The following is a 20508-nucleotide window of genomic DNA, read 5'->3' on the forward strand; positions in this document are numbered from 1 at the left end:
CACTAGTGTTCTTATAATCAGTTTTGCCAGGGACTTCGCAGTAGCAATCAGAGTGGTCCCTGCACTGTTAGAAAATGTGTGGGATCCCGTATCACAATCTATTTCGATTTATATCGTGCTCCTGTACTCTCCTAAAGAACAGTAGTTTGTTTGAAAATGTTCGATCCCATTTAACTATTCACGTATATGTAGCACTACATTTCCCTGAGCGCTTAACGGCTCGTTGGTCTAGGGGTATGATTCTCGCTTAGGGTGCGAGAGGTCCCGGGTTCAAATCCCGGACGAGCCCTCGGATTTTTTTCCTCCATGAACTGAGCCACTTACTTTTTGTCTACTCAGCTCATCTGCGAGTACAAGTACAACTGAAGGAGTATTATTATACACATATCATATTTCCTCAAAAAGATAAAACGTCCTGTGATTATTTGTTAATTTTTAATAAAAAAATGTAATTTTATTTGATATAATGAAATGTACGTCAGAATTTAACTAGATGACCTGATGATCAATTTATTTGATGATACGATTGTAGTTTACTGCTCTTATTATAAAAATGTGTGCATTGTTAATCTGAACCTACGATATTATTACAATGGATATATTCTTATAAAAGATGTATAAATATATAATTTACTGAAAGAAATAAATTCATTGTCGTTCTCTCTATTGCATCGTATGTTCAATATATTTGTAAACAGCGAGACGTGAAAAAAAAAAAAGATTGACCCCGACGTGATTTGAACACGCAACCTTCTGATCTGGAGTCAGACGCGCTACCGTTGCGCCACGAGGTCTGTCCATTTAATGGAAATCTTACAATATATGTACTATACGAGTAATGTGACCAGTAAAATGGTATAATATTGGAAACAAAATGATCCGCTGCTGGACCGCTGTCCCCGGACCAATGACGTGAAGCGTATGGTCCTCCATAATAGAGAGGCAGAAGTAGTTGGGCTGGATCATTACACTCCTGTGACCAATCCTGCATGAGACTGCGGTTAGGCCCGCCTTTCTCATTAGCATAAGGACACTGCAAATGAAAAGGAAATGTATCAGGGAATAAATAAATGTGCAAATATATTTATTTATTTGGACATTTCTTTTGGAATTAACATATTTATTCATTTATTTCTGTATTAATTAATTTATTTCCTTTTTTTATTTATTTCTGTATTTATTTATACATTTATTTATTTTTACTTATGTCATGTATGGTACAATATGGAGACCATACATATGGAGGACCATCATATGGAGGACCATACATGACTTAAGTAAAAATAAATAAATGTATAAAAAAAACCAGAAATGAATAAAAATGGAAATAAATAAATAAATACAGAAATAAATAAATAAATATGTTAATACCAAAAGAAATGTCAAAAGAAATGTCTTAAATATATTTTAACATTTATTTTTTCCCTGATACATTTCCTTTGCATTTGCAGTGTCCTTATGCTAATGAGAAAGGCGGGCCTAACCGCAGTCTCATGCAGGATTGGTCACAGGAGTGTAATGATCCAGCCCTACTACTGCAATAAAAGTGGAAATAAATAAATAAATGTGGAAATAAGTTTAAGACATTGATTTATTTAATTCTGCATTTATTTCCATATTTATTTATTTATTTCCATTTATTTTATTTTATATTTATAACCTTCTTACTTAAGTCATGTATGGTCCTCCATCATGTATGGTCCTCCATTATGGTCCTCCATAGTATGTATGTATGTATGTATGTATGTATGTATGTATGTATGTATGTATGTATGTATGTATGTATGTATGTATGTATGTATGTATGTATGTATGTATGTATGTATGGTCCTCCATAATGGGCCTCCACATGTATGGTCCTCCATAATATTTTAAACAAGTACATTTCAAAACACGTCATATGGCCGGTTAGCTCAGTTGGTTAGAGCGTGGTGCTAATAACGCCAAGGTCGCGGGTTCGATCCCCGTACTGGCCACACCTCGTTTTTTGTTTTTGTTGTAGCCTCAGTGTTTAGAATCTAGTGACATCTAGTGGTGAAATTGCATGTTGCAGCTTATGGATGACCATACATGACTTTTATGGTATGGTCCTCCATAATACTCCTCCTGTGACCAATCCTGCATGAAACTGCGGTTAGGCCCGCCTTTGTCATCAGCACACGGACACATAAATGTAGAAATAAATAAATGTTGAAATATATTTACGACATTTATTTATACATTTTTGTATTATTTCTGTATTTATTTCCGTATTTATTTATACAAATATTTATTTATACTTAAATTATGTATCGTCTTCAATATGTATAGTCTTCTAGAAATAAGTTGCTTTGGCGTATTACACAGCGATATCTAGCGTTGGTGGTATAGTGGTGAGCATAGCTGCCTTCCAAGCAGTTGACCCGGGTTCGATTCCCGGCCAACGCAGACCTTTTATTCTTGTGGTTAAAATGTCCTTGTTGTGCAACATTTAACATACATAATATCTATATATGTCTTATATATATGACATCTTGCACTGTTTTCACTTTTTGTTAATAATACACTTAAAATCTGCTGTACCATAATTGTACAGAGTGTGTTAGTCTGATAGCTTCAGCTATAAATCTATCTATCTATCTATCTATCTATATATCCATTCATCTATCTATCTATCTATCTATCTATATATATATATCATTCTATCTAAAGAAGAGTTTAAACAACCTGCCAATTCAACATGTAGACACACATACAAATATAAAACCTGAGGCATGTGTGTTAACTTTGCTTCGCAAGCCACAAAGGCTATAAGTCAATAGAAGTCAGCTGCATACTGTATGTGACACATACACAAACACACACGCCCCTCATGACCAGCACTTATAAATAATAGATTGAGACATGTGCCTCTGGAGAAAGAAGATGGGAGTTCACAGTTGAGCGGAACATATGTCAGTGTTTCTCCTCCATGCAGTAAGTTCATGTGTTATCCTTTTCACCGGTGTTGATCCTGCTAACCCACTTTTTCCCCTTGTTGCCATGGATATGCTATTCCTATGGCAACTGCAGGCCTTTACGGATGGCCTCCCCCCCCACGTACAGGACTCTCTGAACCTTTCATTATACATTCCTTTCAAGCTCGCAGACAAATCCCACAAGTAGCACATACTCCGACTGTCTGTCTTCCCCTCCCTCTCCTCCATGTTAGTAGCCCTACCATTGTCTCACTTTTGACCTGCTGCGCATTCAAACAACTGATCGTCCTGCCAGGATTCTTCTTTTTTTGTCTGTGGGGGGGGGGTTGAATTTCACTCTAGGCACGCACTGATACTGGATGCCAGTGCTGGTAGGGAGAAAGCTGTGATCAGATTTGTAGCACACGTATCGCTGTCATTAGAGTCCGCTCCCTGAGCTTTTCTAATTATCAGTGGCAGTGGAAACCAGAGCTCCGTCTTCAAAGATGCATGAGACGTCTTGGGCAGCAGAGAGTAGAGGTGGAAGCTCAGCCAGAGAAAGTTTCTCTGTCAGTGACAGAGGAACAAGGGAGGGGCGCGGCTCATGCACATCACAGGAGAGTTTGTCAGTGGCAGCGAGGGGCCCCGAGTTGAGGCAGAGTACAGAGTAAGGACTGTGTGTGTGCGTGTGTGCGTGAGTGTGTGTGTGTGGGGGGCAGATTGGGGGGCCTCCGCCTGCTGAATGAACCCTGTTAGCGTTGGGCAGTACCATGGGCTACGGGTGGGCTCAGGCCTGCTCGGCATTGTGGCAGGCTGCATCATCATTGGGGTGTCCAGGGAGTGTGACGCCGATGCTGTGGGAGGCATCTTCCTGGGAGCAGGGGGCCTGGGTGAGTAGGTGTTTGAGACTCTTGAGACTGGAAAAAGCATTTGAATAGTTAAGCTTAATGTACAGGTTTTAATCCCATTCTGTCATAATTCTAACTCATTATTAACTGAAGGTCTGGACTTCTGGAGACCCAATATCCTTTGCAGCTTAGAAAACATGTTTAGCATTGTCTCCCTTTCATAATTCATGATTTTTCCCTGCTTTCTTGATACTTGCTTATATACAGGATTTGGGATCGGTGACTTGTTTCAGGAATCTGTTATAGAAACTATAATTGGTTTTGTTTGCCAGCTGTGAACTCTGGTTAAACACAATGTATTTTAATGCACAGACCATACAACAAAGAAAAATAGATAACTATTTCCTTATTTTGGTGCAATAACAATGATTATTTCGTAAATGTCTTTTCTACATATTTGGCTTTTAAACTGTATATTTGAAGAAAAAAGATGGTTGATTTCACGAAAATTCGAGATTTATGCATTTAGCTCCAGGATCAGTGAGATAGCTTACAACAGAAAAGTGAAGATGTTCCCACACACTCGTCCGACTCTGTCAAATATTTAGCATTTCATACCAATGTCAAAAACAAAGATCTGTGGCCTGTGACCTATCCGTCCACTTTTCTTCAAAAACACACCATCCCTTATCCCCATCTGAAACAGGAGTGTAACTGGAACCAGCTGATGGCCAGAGGACTGGCCTTAACTGCTTTCCTGGAGAGAAAGAGAGAGAGAGAGAGTAAAAGACGAGGCTTTTGATCCGAGACAACATCAACATGCATAGTTAATGTGAAACACACTCTCGCCGATGATTCGATCAGCGCTCAATAATTCATTTATTTTTCTAATGTGCGCAAGAATTGGGCAAATTATAGCTGTGTCCGGCAGCTCAATGGAGATGTTGGCCGCGGCAGCACTTGTGAAGCTAAGTAGCATCTAATTATGTGTTTTGGGGCTCATGCGCCATGATGCCAACACATAGGATGACTAATGAGCATGAACAGAGTGTTCCTGGCAGATTCTTTTCACTCCTTCTGCACTTTCATGACATTTTAGACACAGACATGCATCACAGCCACCCTCAGGGCCCGCGGTTTAATGACAGCTCTTCTGGCTTTTAGGGGAAATCAATATCTGTTTTTAATTGGAGCATTTTGAAAGAGTTTCTTTTATGTAAACCCGAGGTATGGCTCTCAGGTCTTAAAATTTCACATATTAAATTTCCATAATTATCAATTTACAGGTGATTAGATTTATGCTATGATATGACAGTGGGCATTTGATATTCTTTTTCTTTTGCTCAGCCTGCAGTACACAATATCTTCTTCCATCCCTGGTCACAGTCTAGTACAAAGCACATTACCAAAACAATTATGATTCATTATTATTTCTCTGGAACGAAGACAACGTCAATGTGAAATCCTAATTCGAATACGGCAATCATTCTGTTACTGAAGCATGATGAGAGCACTATACTACAACCAGGTTTACTTTATTAAATGGCGTCTGCTTTCCAGGCCTGCTCATATCGATATACCCCTTCGTAAAAGCCTGGCTGAACCTCAACAATATTCTCCCATCCTTTGGTAAGTTGTCATATATATATTCGTTATTGGAAAAGTCAATTCAAAGAAATTTGAACCTGGTTTCATTACACAAGCTATGAATGACTATATTTGTCACGGCAAAAAATAAAAAATTACATTTGTCATATCCAAGAAAGTATTTAGGTTCAGAGCATTCTCTTTTCTTCTCAGGAAACTTCAGAGTTCATCCCACGGCTGCAAATCCTGCCCCGGAACAACCGATAGAAACGCTCAGACGAGAAGGTGAGTGAGGGAGACGTCTAAACCGAAAAGCCACTGATTGACACAGCTATCACATAACATCTAAAGGGGATAGTGTTCATGTGCTTGATACTGAGCCTTCAAGTCTGTGTCCAATATTGGTTAATATTAAAATCCGACACTGGTCTGTACACGAGAGAGCTGATAGGTAACACCAGTGAGAGCACTGTTGTATCTCGGTGGTTATTGCAGAGCATCAGGCAACTCTAAACTCATGGGGGGAAGTTGAATAGCAAAGACATTTTTCCTTCTAATAATTACTTTGGCTTGACCCAGATAGGAAACATTACGAGATCAGGCAAAGATGCAGAAGAGAGACGAGCCACTGTGCTGGTGAACATTTTGTACGAAATTTCCATCGGAAATTCAAGGACTAGCATTCTGTGTGTTAGCATCATACAGCAATGCAGTGTAGTAAAAATCTGACCTGACAGCCATAGGACTTACATGCTAAGGCTCTAATGAAAAGGAAAAACAGAGTGCTCCCCTCTGCTAAGGCCAAACGGTTCCTTAATTCAACCTAAACCAACAAAGCACTGCAACTCATGAAAGCGTAATCTCCCTAGCAGAAGAATGATATTTATTAAATCAAGATCCATGAATTTTGTCCCTGATTGGTGTGAAAGTAAAAAAAATCACAATGTTGGAGAAAGGGTGAAAGAATTATTGGTTGTGTTTCTTGGCCCATGTGCCGTCCAAGTTCGTGGAAATCCGTCCAATGATTTTCGCGTAACGTTGCAGACAAGCAAAAAAACAATAAACTTGAATGGCCCTCAGTAGAGCTCATAGATCCAGCAAGGGCCCTATTTCACAATCTGAAAGGGATAGCTCACCGAAAAATTAAAATTCACTCATTATATGCCCTCCACTCTGCCGATGGAGCTATGGGTGAAGTGTTTGAGTCCACAAATGAGTTTTGGAGGTGCAGGGGAAAACAGCGTTGCAGCCATATCCGATACAATTAAAGTATTTGGGGGACCACTTCTTCAGACGTATAAAAAAACACAGGAGCAGTATGGAGGCTTTTTATGTTTTTTTTTTTTTTTTTTTTTAACGCTGTTTACCCCGAAACTCCAAAAGGGTTTTGTGGACTAATACACTTTGCCCACCCCTTCATAGTGGTGAGTGGATAATGATCTCCTGGATCTGCACCTTTGGCCCCATCAAGACATTAAAATGAAAGGAATTTTTCCCGTCTCATCCTTCCACAAAGCTACTTTTGAGCAGTTTTTGTGTAGTTCTGCTGACAAACTGCCGTAACGTCACATTGACAGTTGATGTGTCTTGCCAACGAGTTCCCTTTTGGTCTTGCAGTGACGCAGAGTCAACTGAATCTGGAACGTTGTAAGAGTCGTATGGGAACCTTTGTGGAGGGCGGACCAATGGCCGAAACCAGCCCAGAAGAGGGGTATGAGATGAAACCAACCTCGTCTTTCTCTGTTGAATCATGCTCATGTGCAGTTGTGGATTATCGATTTACATACAGACACTTATACAGAACAAAAAGGGTTTAGATGAGCAGGATGGGGAGGTGGATGGTGGTACAGTACAGATCACTCGTACACGCTAGGCATTTGTTGTTGATCCAAAAAGTGATTTGTCATCAGATCAGCATTAGTCAGAATGTGGTGTGGCAGGAAAAGACTTCTAGTTTTTCAATTTTTTTTAGTCTGTAAATGAAACCGCTCGTGCATCAACATCCTGACCTCTACGCCGCAGACGCTGGCTCCGAATGCGCAAGATGGCGGAGTTCATACACAGGATATTTTGACTCTGTCGTCCACCTTTATATGCCAGTAAAGCCTGTCTTCCACACTATCCAAAAGTGTCTTTTTATTGCTCTGTTAAATAACTGATGCAGAGTTAAATTGTTTTGACCTCACATCATTAACTTTTTTTTTGATTTTGGGGAATAGGTTCATAAAAGTTGTTTCAAATGAAGGGAAGAGACATTACATTTGTGTTTTCTGTTGCAGGACGTCGACAGAGATGCCAGACGTCTTGTCTCGGCGCAAACAGAAACAATCCCCCTCTGATCAAGACCTGCCGTGATGTCCTCACATGATCTCACTGACCTTTATTATTCTGCTTCCCTGTTCATCTTCTTCATTTCTTCCAAGTGTAATACAAGAAATGTTGAGCAAATATTTTTTGGATTCATTATTTTTCCATAGAATTGACGCATCAACTGTCCTGTTTGTTAAGATCACTTCATGGTGTTTTCCTGACGTGTTCTGAAAAAACACATTGAAAAGAGTAAAAAGTGACTGTTGGTGAAGCATTTCCACCACTCCTGAGACTCAGGGAAGCAAATTAGTCCCACTTGCTTGCAGCTCATCTCATCATCACACAATGTTCTCAGCCCCCAATTATAAAATTATTATGGTCGTTATGTGATGATGAGACTTGTACACAATTTGGCTCAAGTTCCCTGGCTTGTACTTGACATGAGCAAAACAAATGGGGGGAAACTAATGCGTGTATACACACACGCACACACATACACACACACACACACACACACACACGCACACACATATATACACTAATAGCATACGTCTGTTGCACGCACACAGTGAGCTGCAGTGAAACATAATGCATTGATATTCAGGAGAGCACAGGCAGAATGGCTGCTGCATGGGGAACAACGCTGTGCTCCGACAAAAACAGCGAAGCGTTGTGAGGCTGAATAATGGCGACGGGCCTCAGCAACAGGAGCACGATGAGTCTGTGGTGTCTTGATGACGACAATCAGTTTGATTGTCAGGCCTTAAATCACAATGTCCCGCCACAACCCATCTGTGCCTGCATGGCGTTAAATACTGGAGGGACACATAATTAATGATTAACTGAACACCAGCCAGCACGGGTTGACGTAATAAGACGCAGATTAATAGGCCTCTACATAATATTTCTATGAAATTACCTGCATCAAAGCCAGAGTCAGAACAAGAGGGAATACGCCATTTTAATATTTCAAGCAATCCACAATGAACCTTTCCCAGCATGCACTTGTCAAAAGGAGCACAAGAACTTTAAGAGCCTGTTTATTGACATTTAAAGGGTCAGTTCACAAAAATCACAGAAATACATTGTCCCAGTTGCCCCTGAGACACACAGAGAGATCGCTAAGACTAGAAAAGCAGCATAACATTTAGATAAGCATAGGCTAATCGAGACAGAAATTGTAAATAAATACAAATAAATTAACAGAACCTACTCTTGAAATCGACACAATTAATATTTAAGTATCCATACACACACACACACACACGCCTCACACGCACACACACAGGCACACACACACACACACACACACACACACACACACACACACACACACACACAGGTTTATCTCTGTATTAGGACTAACCCTAACCCTAACCCTAACCCTAACCCTAACCCTAACCCTAACCTAACATTAACCTTAACTTAAAGCTAACCTTAACATAAACTAAAACATAACCTAAACCTAAACCTACTCTTAACTAAACTTAACTTTAATAACCTACCCCCCCACACACACGACTCTCTCTAATTGTGAGGACACTCATTGACAAAATGCATTCCATACCCCCTAACCCCCTAACCAAGCCTTAACCCTCAAACTAGCTTTTACCCTCAAACCAGCCTTTGACGTTGTGGGGACCAGTCAAAATGTCCTCACAATGATGCTATTGAACCGATAACGGCCCTCATAATATGCGCGCGCGCGCACACACACACGCACAGCAGGTTGTAGACAGTGGTTAAAGGATGGATCAGTGAGGAGGAGGAGGAGGAGGCAGCAAAGTCACATCCAGATGATCTACGTGGCTGATGGAGGACGGAATTAACGGGACGTGCAGACTCCACTCTCCGGCCGGCGGACAGTCGCTCCTCCCGGGCAGCAGGCTTCATGAGCGGCTCCCCCTCCACGTAGGTCCGCAGCGGGATGATGACCTGTCAGGTGCTGCGTGCTGCGTCTCGCTCCACAGCGGCAGCAGCGGCACAGCCTGGTTCTGTCGCGTCTGAGCGGTGTCCACTCGGAAGAAATCACCTGAGTGATCTTCAGCCTCCGCTCGGATTATTGTTGTTTTTTCTCCCACCTTCCCCCGCAGGTCCCATCGCCACCGTGTGATTGTCACGTCATGACTTGTGCCCCCAGGAGCGTGAAGCCACGGAAGCGTCAGGATGAAAAGCCCTCGTTTTGGTGCGTGCGCGTCCTTTCAACCTCTCCGTAATTACGCGCGGCGATCAGGCCGATCGATCTATTGATTAGGCGATGAGAATACCTTCAGCGTGTCGACGCACAGGGTAAGATGCTTAAGATTTTTGTTTTACATGAATGCAACACGTCAGTGGAGAGAGCCTCTAAATGTGTTTTCATTCGTACCAGGGTCACAGATTCATACAGTTACAGAAAAATCCTCTTCTACCTCCTCATCCTCTCTCGTCATTTCCCCTTGAATGAGCTGCACTGAAAATGCAGATGTGATTGCATTTCACAATAATAATAATAGAACAGATGAGTAATGATTCCCCAGTGGCCTATAGCTGACATTGAAGCAGCTGCAGCGGTTGCACATATATTTACAGTAAAATTAGTTTCTGATTAATACTGAGGCTTAGCCATCATGATTAGATGTGACCAGTGATGCTCCAAACATGTCTCTAACCTGTTGTTCAATTATGTCACCGGACTATAGCCAACTCTGGTGTTTCTACAACTGAATTAGATAATATAATATAATACAAGATAAAATAAGTGAAGATGTAACTCTGTCCCACAATGAAGAGGTTAATTTGTTACAGCAGCGGATAGTCAAGACGATATTTGACTAGTGAGCATTTGAAAGCATAAAATGTTATAAACATAGGCAATGAAATAAATAAATACATGGAGTGTGTTTGTGTGTACAATATCCCCCATTCAGACATAATATCATGGGTAGAGAAAAGTACTTGAGCAAATTGCAGTGGCACAGGATAATTGCACAAGGATGAATACTGTGTTTGTGCATTTGTATAATGAGACGCAAATGTAAAATATATCTATGTTTTCTGAGTATGGTTAAAATATGATAGGAATATAAAAATGAGGTGTGAATATATATACAGTATATATAGAGAGATATGATTTCACATTACTATCCAGTATACTATTATCACATGTAAAAGTATCAGTTATTTGTCATATGTCAGACTCCAACCTCTCAGGTTGAGAGTAGGGTTAAGAGTAACATGGCACCATTATGAATGTTCAGAGCTCATTGATGGTCACATAAACACTTCACCGCCCACAATGCTCATCAGGTAGTGGTCCACTGATACTGAGAACAACAGCGGTGGGGGTGTCTGTTTGCATCTAATAAGAGAAACAGCTCTAATTGATCGTGTGCTGTCGTTTACAGACAAAGATTCGGAGTTCATTTAGACGTCGCCATGGGGAAGAGTTCGGACTGAAACCCTGGGAGATAGAGTTACACCAAGGAAGAGGGAAAGAAAGAGAGAGCGGGGGAGAAATCATGGTCATCACCGATAGAACCAACGGTACCCCTGTACCTAAAAAGGAGTCCCAGAAGAAGAAGAGGAGGAAGTCTCGCCCTCATGGCCTCCCCTCTCCGGCTCTCTGCTGTGCCTGTGGCCTATGCATCATGCTGGCTGGACTCAACATCACTCTGGTGGGAGCGTTTGCCTTCAGCACACTGGTGCCTTCTGCCAATCCCCCGATCATCATCGGACCTATCCTACTGCTGGTGGCCTTCTCCTTTTTCGGGGCCTGTTGCGTCTGCAGCCGCCTCCCACCTCCTGTCAGCTCGCGGAGGTCAAAGGTGGGAGGCCGAGGCACGGGACTGATGGGACACGGCGGGCTGACTGGCGGGGCAGCATTTGAAATTGAGACCAGCGAGCACACGCTGCAGGACACTACAGCTGTGCAGCTCAGCCCCGAATCATCCCCTGGGTCATCCCGGGTTTCAAGCCCAGACAGGGAGCCTCCGGATGCAGCCCCACCAAGCTTTTGCAAGGTCTTCACCATGGAGGCCAACGGACCTTCTTCCAATTCCGCCACTGCAGTCTACTCTGCCTCCACAGTGCCAGGAGGGGAGGTGAGGCTCAACCTGCCACGTGAAGAAGTGGTCGCCTAGCAGAGAAGACACTGTTCCAAGGCCAGAGTGCTGGCAGTGTAAATATCCTTCTGGGTCGAGGGCTCGCTGAGTGAGATTGTGTGACCTCTAGTTTACGTCGTGCCATATTTCTGATTGTGACAACTTCTTAAAAGTATGCTTTTGATTTCTCTTGCTGTGCAGCCCACTGGTGATTAGCATGCAAAGTTGATTAACACTCAAGTATTTGTTGAACAGAGGTTTTGGAATTTAAATTCCTACCTCTCCTGTGCTGTTTTCCTCCAAGTCTTTGTTTCTGTTTTTAAACGTGGGGCATTATGAACAGTTTCGTCTGAAACAATACTTTTACTTGTGGAAACCTCAAGTGTCAGCTGTGATTTCGAGAGGCTCTCCTGAAAAAAAAATGTGATTGTGGATTTGTTCCGGAACTTTAATGATTTGATGTGAAAGGTCGGTAGTGAAAGCCGTAGGGTTGACCTGTGCAGGTATGTGATGACATTTGACAATTTTAAATGCCATTCTCATCGTTGAGCTTGTTTTGGGGGCATACAGTATTGCATCTCACGGGGGGGAGTGATTATACAACACAACCAACACATTTGAAATGGACAATAGTGCATACAGTGTTTTTACATGTAAGTGTGTGCAATGTTGTGCTTATGGACTCATCATTCTTGTAGTTTGACAAAAAAGAACACTGTGATTATAATGTTTCGCACCAAAATCTTTGCAGACTCTGATTTCACATTTTTATTGACGTTAACTGTAACTTACATCTCAGTTTCAAGGTAAGGCTGAGAGACATGGCCCAAAATGATTATAAAATAATCAAGATTAAATTGTTCCATCGATATCGATAACCATCATGATAAATCTCACATTATTATTTATTGTCAATCTAAAAAGAGATTTTTTGCCCCTCTGAGAATCTTGTGGTTGTAACATATCTGATGGAGATCAACAGAACTCATTGGTTTTCCAAAAGTCAAAATCCCATTGATTTTCTGAAAAGAGAATTTCATTATCAGCCATAATATTTTACCAATTCAAGGTACTCATACCACAAGCTAGGAGCTTTTGAAACAATGGTATATGCTCCTGTAGAAGCCACAAGTATCCGTGTGATATGAAGTATGGTGTAAGAAAAACATGGCAACCCACAATCCTTCGGTAAAACAGGGATGTGTGTTATCAGTGGAGCCCACTGTTACAGGGGAAGTGCTCATCACAACTGCAAAAATCTTGTCGGCTATGATTTGGTTCTGTGTTACATTATGTTCGACACAGATTAACCAGGATTTTGGTTTAAGGGACGTGTAGTGTTTTTTACCCTTAAAAATAATTATGTACATAGTCTTGTACATTTGCCTTTTCCCCCTTTCACAAGATAATTTATTCCTCTAAATTAAATGTATTATGGTCACAATTTACATTCATCTCCAGGATTAACCTCTTATAACAAGAATTTCCTTTTTTTGTTTTGTTAGAAAGCTATTGATGAAAATTCAATTGATAACGTTTGATATCATCATCAGTTTTTCAGTGATTTCAATACAGTGTAATGCAGTTTGGAGCTTGAGCCATGTGGAACAGAGACTTAAGTAATGTCTCATGTGAACTAAATAGTTATTAAGTAAGTGAATTTACAGTGTGATTGTGCACAAAAGATCATGATGTGACATTGTAGCCCAAATTAGAAGATGATCATTTTCATTTTCCCACGTGTAACATTTACAACCACTGGACCTAGTATAGAGAGCAGATATGGTAAAGCCAAGAGCGAGTTTGAATATTCAGCTTGCATAAAAAGTATTTGTTCCCCATCACTGTGATGTCTTTGTCAGCTATAGACCTGACTGATAAAACAAAAAAGACATTCAAACCCTGATTTCCTATGAAAGGAAAGTTGCCTTAGACTGACACATCAGGATCAAACCAATGAGGGCTAAATAAAAATGCACAATTGCAGTTTTCTTCATAAAAGCCTTTATTTGGCTCTGGATTTCTATTCCATGTTGTGTGGAAAAGCCTCAACAGTGTGTTTTTGTGGATGTATTAAATGCATGCAAATGGCTCCTAGGTGTTCCAACTCAGAAATATCTATTTGGACAGGCAGCCACTGACCTGGGCATAAAATGTTGTCCTCCATTTCTAGTGACAAGGCTCCATAAGAAGGATCTGTTTCTCTGTCAAAGCCAAACCAGAGGGCTGAGCTTAATATTTGCATGTTAAGAGAACTGAATTATGGAAATCGCAAACAGCCTGTTGCGAACTATTTGTGTTTTATGTGTGTTGAAGCCTGTGTAGAACTTAATACAAAAATTTGAAAAAAATTATTTTTGTGAAGAATATAATTTTTCTTGATTTTGAAAGTATCCAATCCAAATGTGAATCCTTCAGAATATCTATATATGAAGAAATAAAGAAGCTCTTTCAGTACAACGTGAACCTTTCTCATTATGTATGTGTGGCATGACACCATGTGCTACATTGCATTTTGTGTCACCATGAATGGAATGAATAAAAAATGTACGACTGGATTTGTAGCATATTATAATATCAAGCAGGTTCAGTGTGATCTTGTTGGGTGTTCCCGGGGGTATAATAGACTTTAGATCCATTTCTTTGGTTTATGAAGCAGTTTGCAGGAAAAAGACATAGTCAATGATATCCCACATGTCAGATAGATGATGGATAAACAATTGTTTATGTCAAAGCCATACGCTGTTATGGCATTAAAGTCTAATATCCTTTATTGCCATACCAGCGTGGACACATGTTGAAAAACTCCTACGAAACCACATAATGATGCAAATAATGTAATTTCAATTTCTAAAACACAAAAGAAGCTAAATTAAACTTTATTTGACTTGTATTGAGCCAAATCACACCATACAGTATCTCAAGGCCGTCTATATTGCGACAAAACAATATCATGGAGAAAACCCAGAAGTTCCCTTGAGAACCAAGCGCGGTGCAGGCGGACATCTGCCTTGACTGGTCGGGATGAGCTGAGAAAAACTGATTATTTTCAAACAGATTGCTTCAGCCTCCATTACACTGGCTCCCCGGTTAAACTGTGTGCTGAACTGTTTTTAGAGGCCAGTGTGAAGAACAGAAAATATTGTCCCATCTTATCAAGATGGCAATGCGTGAGGAATGAGCCCCATCTGGCCCTGTGCTCTGGTTCTACTTAAGTTTAAAGCTGCTGCCACTGGAGGGCCCTAGAGCCTCATGTATGACCTTAAAATAAAGTTACATAATGTGTCCTTTCACATCAAACCAGTAGATGTCAGTCGATCATAACAAGTTCTCTCTTGGCTATTTTTCAGAGTGTCAGAGAACGCATGATGAAGTAGATTATACTCAAGTGCCTCGGATGACATTGCAACTTCATAGAAAAGTGTTGGCGTGAATTAGAACCATATTTGGCGTTGTCGGCTCCTGTCACAAAGCTGCAGGATAGAAGTGTTAATAGCCTACATCTGAGAGATTTCTTATCACCGGGTGAAAACATGACACTCAGTTGTGTTTGGCAAGCTCAGCTGATGGTGCTAATTGCATCGATGTTATGAGAAAATCATTCTCTGTGCACAGTGCTCCTGAAGCTCCCCCTTGTGTGTCCGCTGTGCTCGTGAAATGAGGAAGGCACAGATCCGCGGTGTCCTACTTTCTGAGACGGCTCACAGATGACAAAATGAACTCAGGAACTTCGCTTTTCTATTGGCAACAAAAACGGTTTCATTTTTTACAAAAGGTTAAGTTAGGTTTCACACTATGAGTTTTACAGCCACCAAGTCTTGGTTGACGGTATATGACAAAAAGAGTCGCTGCAAGAATTTACATTATTTTATATATTTGCGAACCCCCTTCACTTTGGTTTTATTATCTAAAAAATCCACAAGATTGTGACTGACCTGTTTCCTGGTGGTTTTTTACACAGGTTTACAGTAATCAAGGTTTAAAAAACCATCAGTAAGAGTCTGAGGCAGCAGATGGTGGGTTGTCATTGTGACTGGATAAGGATAAGAGAAGAGACTCAGCCAAGACTCTGACGCTCTCATATATCTGCAGCATATAATGGGATTTTCTGTGATCAAGCATGTACCAGAACAGTTAGTATTGTGGGGAAACAACACAAAAACCATACTGCAACTGCTTCCAGGTCCATGATACATTTCCCATGGGGCTGCAGTCAAACATGCCAACTTCCTGTCTCTTCTGCCTGTTGGCCTCGTGTGAAGAGGGTCATAAAACACATTAAACGTTTAGGCAGCTGGAGTTTGCGACATTTACTGCCTTACGGAGGTAAGCAGGTACGTAGGTTAGCTTCAACCCAAGGAGAATATTTCCATGTTTATGCTCTTCGGTGAGCAAAGGTAAAACGAGACGTGTCATGGTTTTACCGCTGCAATTCCGCTTACTGGTGACAAAAAAAAGGACAAAATGGAAATCAAGCTCTGGACCTTTGGACCTGTGTCTCTCTGCGTGTCCGCAGCTTTAAAACCAATTTTTATGAGCACTGTAAGTGTTAAAAAAAGAACTCCTCATGGCCTTTCCGATACCTTTTGAGCAAATTTGGCTCATAGGGCTTAGGTTGCGACATCCTTGACCCTCAACAACCCCCCCCCCCCCATTAACAGGGAAAAAACATAGAAACCTCTTTTAATCCTCGTCCATACTAACACGCCTGAAAACGGTGACTACTCATGTACACTGGGAATGCACATGCTGCTTATGGCCGCTGGAAACAGGAATTGTGTATTGCTTGTTTTCTATTAAGTTGTTGTATTGTTGTAGAATGCAGAATTTTACTGCACAACAGCTGTTAACACAAACAACAGCATCAGCAACAATTATAATGGATTATCCACGTTGCGTTCTATAGGTAGCCAAAGTTAATGATGGTTCATTTCTTCCTGGAAGGGGCTCATGTAATTCGGAGGCTGACGACTCAACCTCATCGTTTCCTCGCATCTGCACGTCCACACTGAAACGCAGACCCAGTTTTCAAACTGAAACGGGGCCGACAGCATTTAGTCCGTAGCCTGGACGTCAGGTGTATCTGTTAACTATCTGCACATGGACGTGGCCTGAATCCAAATTCCTGGTGATTTACCAGATGGTGAGATACGATAAATGCTTTCAGCAACACTGTCTCATCCTTTGACCTGATTTGGGGTTTTTCTTTTCCCCGACACCAATCGAATCTACCCTGTGACGGCAGAATGTTGTGCAGCAGACAACAAGAAAACCACTCAAAGACGCTCAGACACACACTGTAAACAAGCGGCGGCAAACGCTGACACTCTTTTGCCTCCATATTGATGAATTGCAGGAACACTTGTATAGACACCAGTATCAGCAGTCTACCCTTCCCAGCATCACTATGTGTTACTCAGCCACTGACAAGGCGGTCGATACGTCAAATATTATCAGAGTACCGTCTCTTTCTGTCGACATCTCCGAGCAGATTGTTACTTTGCACTCTCTCACGTCGTTCGCACAGATTACCAGTCTGCAGCACCCACTGAGACTGATTGCTCCCGATGCTGAGACGTGCCGTGATCCACTGGAATGGTCTGGAAATTTCAGGCGTAACGTGCACAGCTAACCATCGAATGCAGTATGCGACAATGTCAAGACGCCGCGCACACACTGACGAATCACTGCTGCAGCTATGCACACAAACACACACACTTGCAAACATTCCAGCCGCTCCAAACCGGTGCATGGCGGATCTGGACGCTGGGCTTGTGTGCTCGTGTGTTGGTTGTGCTTGTGTGTGAGAACGCTCTCAGTTGAATGAGTCGGCATAGGAGGAGGGGGATGGAGGGTATAATCAAGCTGAAAAGATTAGGGGAAGACGAGCTGCTGAGGATCTATGAGAGCGGGCACTGGTTATATAACCCTAACCCACTTCCCTCCGCTCACAAAGACAGACTGGGAAGGAGGGGACGGAGGAGGATTTACTGAACTGGGGTGAATCCTTGTGTTAAGACGAAAATGAACCAGGCCATTGGTTATCTGGGTGCACTGATGGTCCAGCTGACAATAGGAGTCAGATTCCCATTCAAACACTGTTTCTCCCGGTGAACAAGAAGGTTGCAGATGGTTTTGTCAGAATAAAAGCACTGACATATTAAGCGCAGGAGAACAAGCTCGCGACTTGCTTGTTTCTGATCACTTCTGGTTGTTGCGCCACAGTGAGACTTCTTCAGTCCCCGATCTGAAAGCCCTGCAAGTGAAGCGTTTGCACAAGATTGACCTCTGAGTACCTTTGAACACATGCTTTTTCATTATCAGGAAACATATCAAAGTTGGCTTCGTCCAAAGTGGGTTGATCTCCGGGCTGTTTCTGTAACAGCAGCCGTTCTGAGGGTGACACAGAGAAGCAAGCTTCTCACTGACCCGGGGTGAAGATACATCGGCCCTGGTTGCAATTCCTTGGCACTCTGCATACCAATGAGCGCCGACAATGGGAGCCTCGCCATTCTCAACTCCTCCATTCACCAACAGTAAATGGCAGTTATATTCAAGTGGCCGGAGCTGTTGCATAACCTTCCCTTTCACAAGTCCATATGTGCGCCCATGGGAGGAGGAAACATACACAGTCATGCACGGAGAGAGAATCCCAATGGAGATCCGGGAAAATATAAACTGGGGAAACGTTGCAACGACCGGGGCCCGGCATAGTTTGAATTGCTTCAAATCAGTGGCGGTCAAATCAATCCCTCTTTCCCATATCCAGCCATTAACCAAGCCGATTGATGCGGCCTCCGGTTGCTTCAGTGACGCTGCGAAGCTCACAGTGTTTACAGTCACACTTGTTTCCCTCCACCTCGACTGAGCGTACGTTGACCTGCTCGGGGAGTATTATCCTGTTGCATGTGACCCCACAAGCACATGCCCACTAATCAATAGCTGGGCCCAAAATAGAACGGCGGTGTGCTAATATTTAAGGATGACTACCTATTTAAGTCCAGCAAGCAAACATCTCCTTTTGACAGGAATGTCTGGTGAACCCTCTCCAGAGAACTTGAATTCAGGGATGTAATTTCACTGTGAACCATGTGTGGCACTGGAGTCACACCAGGACATTATGTACAGTCAGTGTTTTTAAAGATTATGTTCGATAAGACAGCTGCATGCTAAGCTCACGCCATGCTTACAAAACAAAACGAATACTGTATTGAAATGTCCCGGGGTGCATGAGGCTTGGTAAACAACGTGTGGTACCACTGGATTCCAGCAGAGGCCCCCCCGACTCAGACAAAGCTCTGTGACAATAGATGAGAAGCACTTCTCCACAGCAGGCTGCCTCAGACTGGTTTGGGTGTTCCACATTTGAGGGAGGTTGTCACGCTCTGGAATCCGACATTACAGCGATGTCAGCTGTTTCTGTGTTTGCCATGATCTTACTGATGTGGGCACTGCTGATCATTGATGCATTTGCAAGCGAATGACTTACAGATTGCTTTAGAACTTCTCTCGTTCACTCACATAAAGGGAACTCCCATGATGTGTTTTTGCAGAAAAGGCAATCATCAGTCATTACAATGCAACGCAGATTGCCACTTATTGTACCTTTAACCCAGACTGCTGTTATGTGAGTCTTTTGTGGGTTTGTAATGCCATGATAACAGCTTGCCGTGTGGCTCATCTGAGTGGAGAAAGAATGATAGGTAGTTTGTACTCACCTGTGCACCGTGCAGTTCACCACTTAAATATACAGTGCATGGATGGAATAATAATGATATGATCAGTCAGAGGAGACAGTGGGGGAATGACATCCCTAAGAGCCATGGGTTGCATGTCAGATATTCACCAGGTCTCCTTTGCATAAATCATGACGATGTTTAGAGCACATGACTGGTCACCAGCGGCCATCAAAGTGAGTTAAAGGCCATTTCCTGCAGAGAGAAAAGACCTGATTGAGTAGTTTGCTCGTAGACACGGGCCACCTGTGGGAGAGAGGAAGCTCTTCTCCCTGTACGTCCAACAGGCCGTTTCTTTAAGCCGACAACCAGTTTGCCATGGCAGCGGCGATCTGAGCACCACACTACGGGGGTGGCCGGCCTGTGTCAGCGCTCATTACCATCCTCCGCCTGAGTGGAGGCCTCTTCCAGGAGTCCCTTTCGAACGATGCTTTACACTTTAATGACTTTCCCACAGTGCCTCTCCAAAACAACAGCTCCCCTTAAATTGCTTTGCCTTGGCCGAGGCTGGAGGAGAGTCCCCAATGCTCAACAGAGGAGAGGGAAATACTGAGTCCACTGTCTGTCCACTCTGCAAGGCCAGCCAGCGGGGGGGGGGGGGGGGGGGGGGGGATAAACAGGTCTTTATGTGGCGTGGGGCCTACAGCGGACAGCCTCTGTATTGTCTCCACATCATCACCCCCCCCCCCCCCCCCTTACCCCGGTGGTTTGATTGTTCCTCAGCATCCAACACATGGTCACGTTGAGACAACCCCACAACCCAAATGAGGGCTTGTGCATCTACTTCCCCCAGCAGACTCTGACCCAGCAACCAGTTGGGATCCAGTTTAAAAGCAAACAGATGAGGCAATGTGCTCTGTCACATGCGGTTCAATAACAATCTTTTCCAGGTACTCGTTCTTGTCTAGCTCTTCTGTTGACAGGTTTATAAAAGTGCACAACAAGTGGTTTATTTTCTTTTGATGAAATGTTTCACCACAGTCTAACTCTGTCAGTGTAATGCTGCGAA

The 20508-nt window shown here is 42.5% G+C and overlaps 2 protein-coding genes and 4 non-coding genes across 6 annotated transcripts; 5 read left to right on the forward strand and 1 right to left on the reverse strand.

Moving 5' to 3' along the window:
• The first annotated feature begins 217 nt into the window (after window positions 1–217).
• Window positions 218–289, forward strand: trnap-agg (transfer RNA proline (anticodon AGG)). The gene has a single exon. It is a non-coding gene; the product is annotated as a tRNA-Pro (tRNA).
• Window positions 290–722: 433 nt separating this feature from the next.
• trnaw-cca (transfer RNA tryptophan (anticodon CCA)) lies at window positions 723–794 on the reverse strand. Its single transcript has one exon. It is a non-coding gene; the product is annotated as a tRNA-Trp (tRNA).
• A 1108-nt stretch (window positions 795–1902) lies between these two features.
• Window positions 1903–1976, forward strand: trnai-aau (transfer RNA isoleucine (anticodon AAU)). Its single transcript has one exon. It is a non-coding gene; the product is annotated as a tRNA-Ile (tRNA).
• A 379-nt stretch (window positions 1977–2355) lies between these two features.
• On the forward strand, window positions 2356–2427 carry trnag-ucc (transfer RNA glycine (anticodon UCC)). The gene has a single exon. It is a non-coding gene; the product is annotated as a tRNA-Gly (tRNA).
• Window positions 2428–3484: 1057 nt separating this feature from the next.
• On the forward strand, window positions 3485–7788 carry kncn (kinocilin). The gene is made up of 5 exons (XM_062404120.1): window positions 3485–3826; window positions 5345–5413; window positions 5585–5656; window positions 6989–7082; window positions 7651–7788. The coding sequence occupies exons 1-5, from the start codon at window positions 3679–3681 to the stop codon at window positions 7724–7726; spliced, it is 459 nt and encodes a 152-aa protein (XP_062260104.1). The 5' UTR covers window positions 3485–3678; the 3' UTR covers window positions 7727–7788.
• A 1311-nt stretch (window positions 7789–9099) lies between these two features.
• On the forward strand, window positions 9100–14350 carry tmem275a (transmembrane protein 275a). Its single transcript, XM_062403641.1, has 2 exons — window positions 9100–9970; window positions 11068–14350. The coding sequence occupies exon 2, from the start codon at window positions 11182–11184 to the stop codon at window positions 11800–11802; it is 621 nt and encodes a 206-aa protein (XP_062259625.1). The 5' UTR covers window positions 9100–9970; window positions 11068–11181; the 3' UTR covers window positions 11803–14350.
• The last annotated feature ends 6158 nt before the right edge of the window (window positions 14351–20508 follow it).

Source organism: Platichthys flesus, chromosome 14, assembly GCF_949316205.1.
Source record: "Platichthys flesus chromosome 14, fPlaFle2.1, whole genome shotgun sequence".
Classification (NCBI taxonomy): Eukaryota; Metazoa; Chordata; class Actinopteri; order Pleuronectiformes; family Pleuronectidae; genus Platichthys; species Platichthys flesus.

What these genes read in the sequence shown, in the direction of transcription:
- kncn (XM_062404120.1), top strand. Translation starts at nt 3,679, where the DNA reads ATGAACCCTGTTAGCGTTGGGCAGTACCATGGGCTACGGGTGGGCTCA. An exon ending in CCTGGGAGCAGGGGGCCTGG is followed by an intron (nt 3,827 to 5,344) that starts GTGAGTAGGTGT and finishes TCTGCTTTCCAG; the next exon opens with GCCTGCTCATATCGATATAC. An exon ending in CAATATTCTCCCATCCTTTG is followed by an intron (nt 5,414 to 5,584) that starts GTAAGTTGTCAT and finishes TTTTCTTCTCAG; the next exon opens with GAAACTTCAGAGTTCATCCC.
- tmem275a (XM_062403641.1), top strand. Translation starts at nt 11,182, where the DNA reads ATGGTCATCACCGATAGAACCAACGGTACCCCTGTACCTAAAAAGGAG.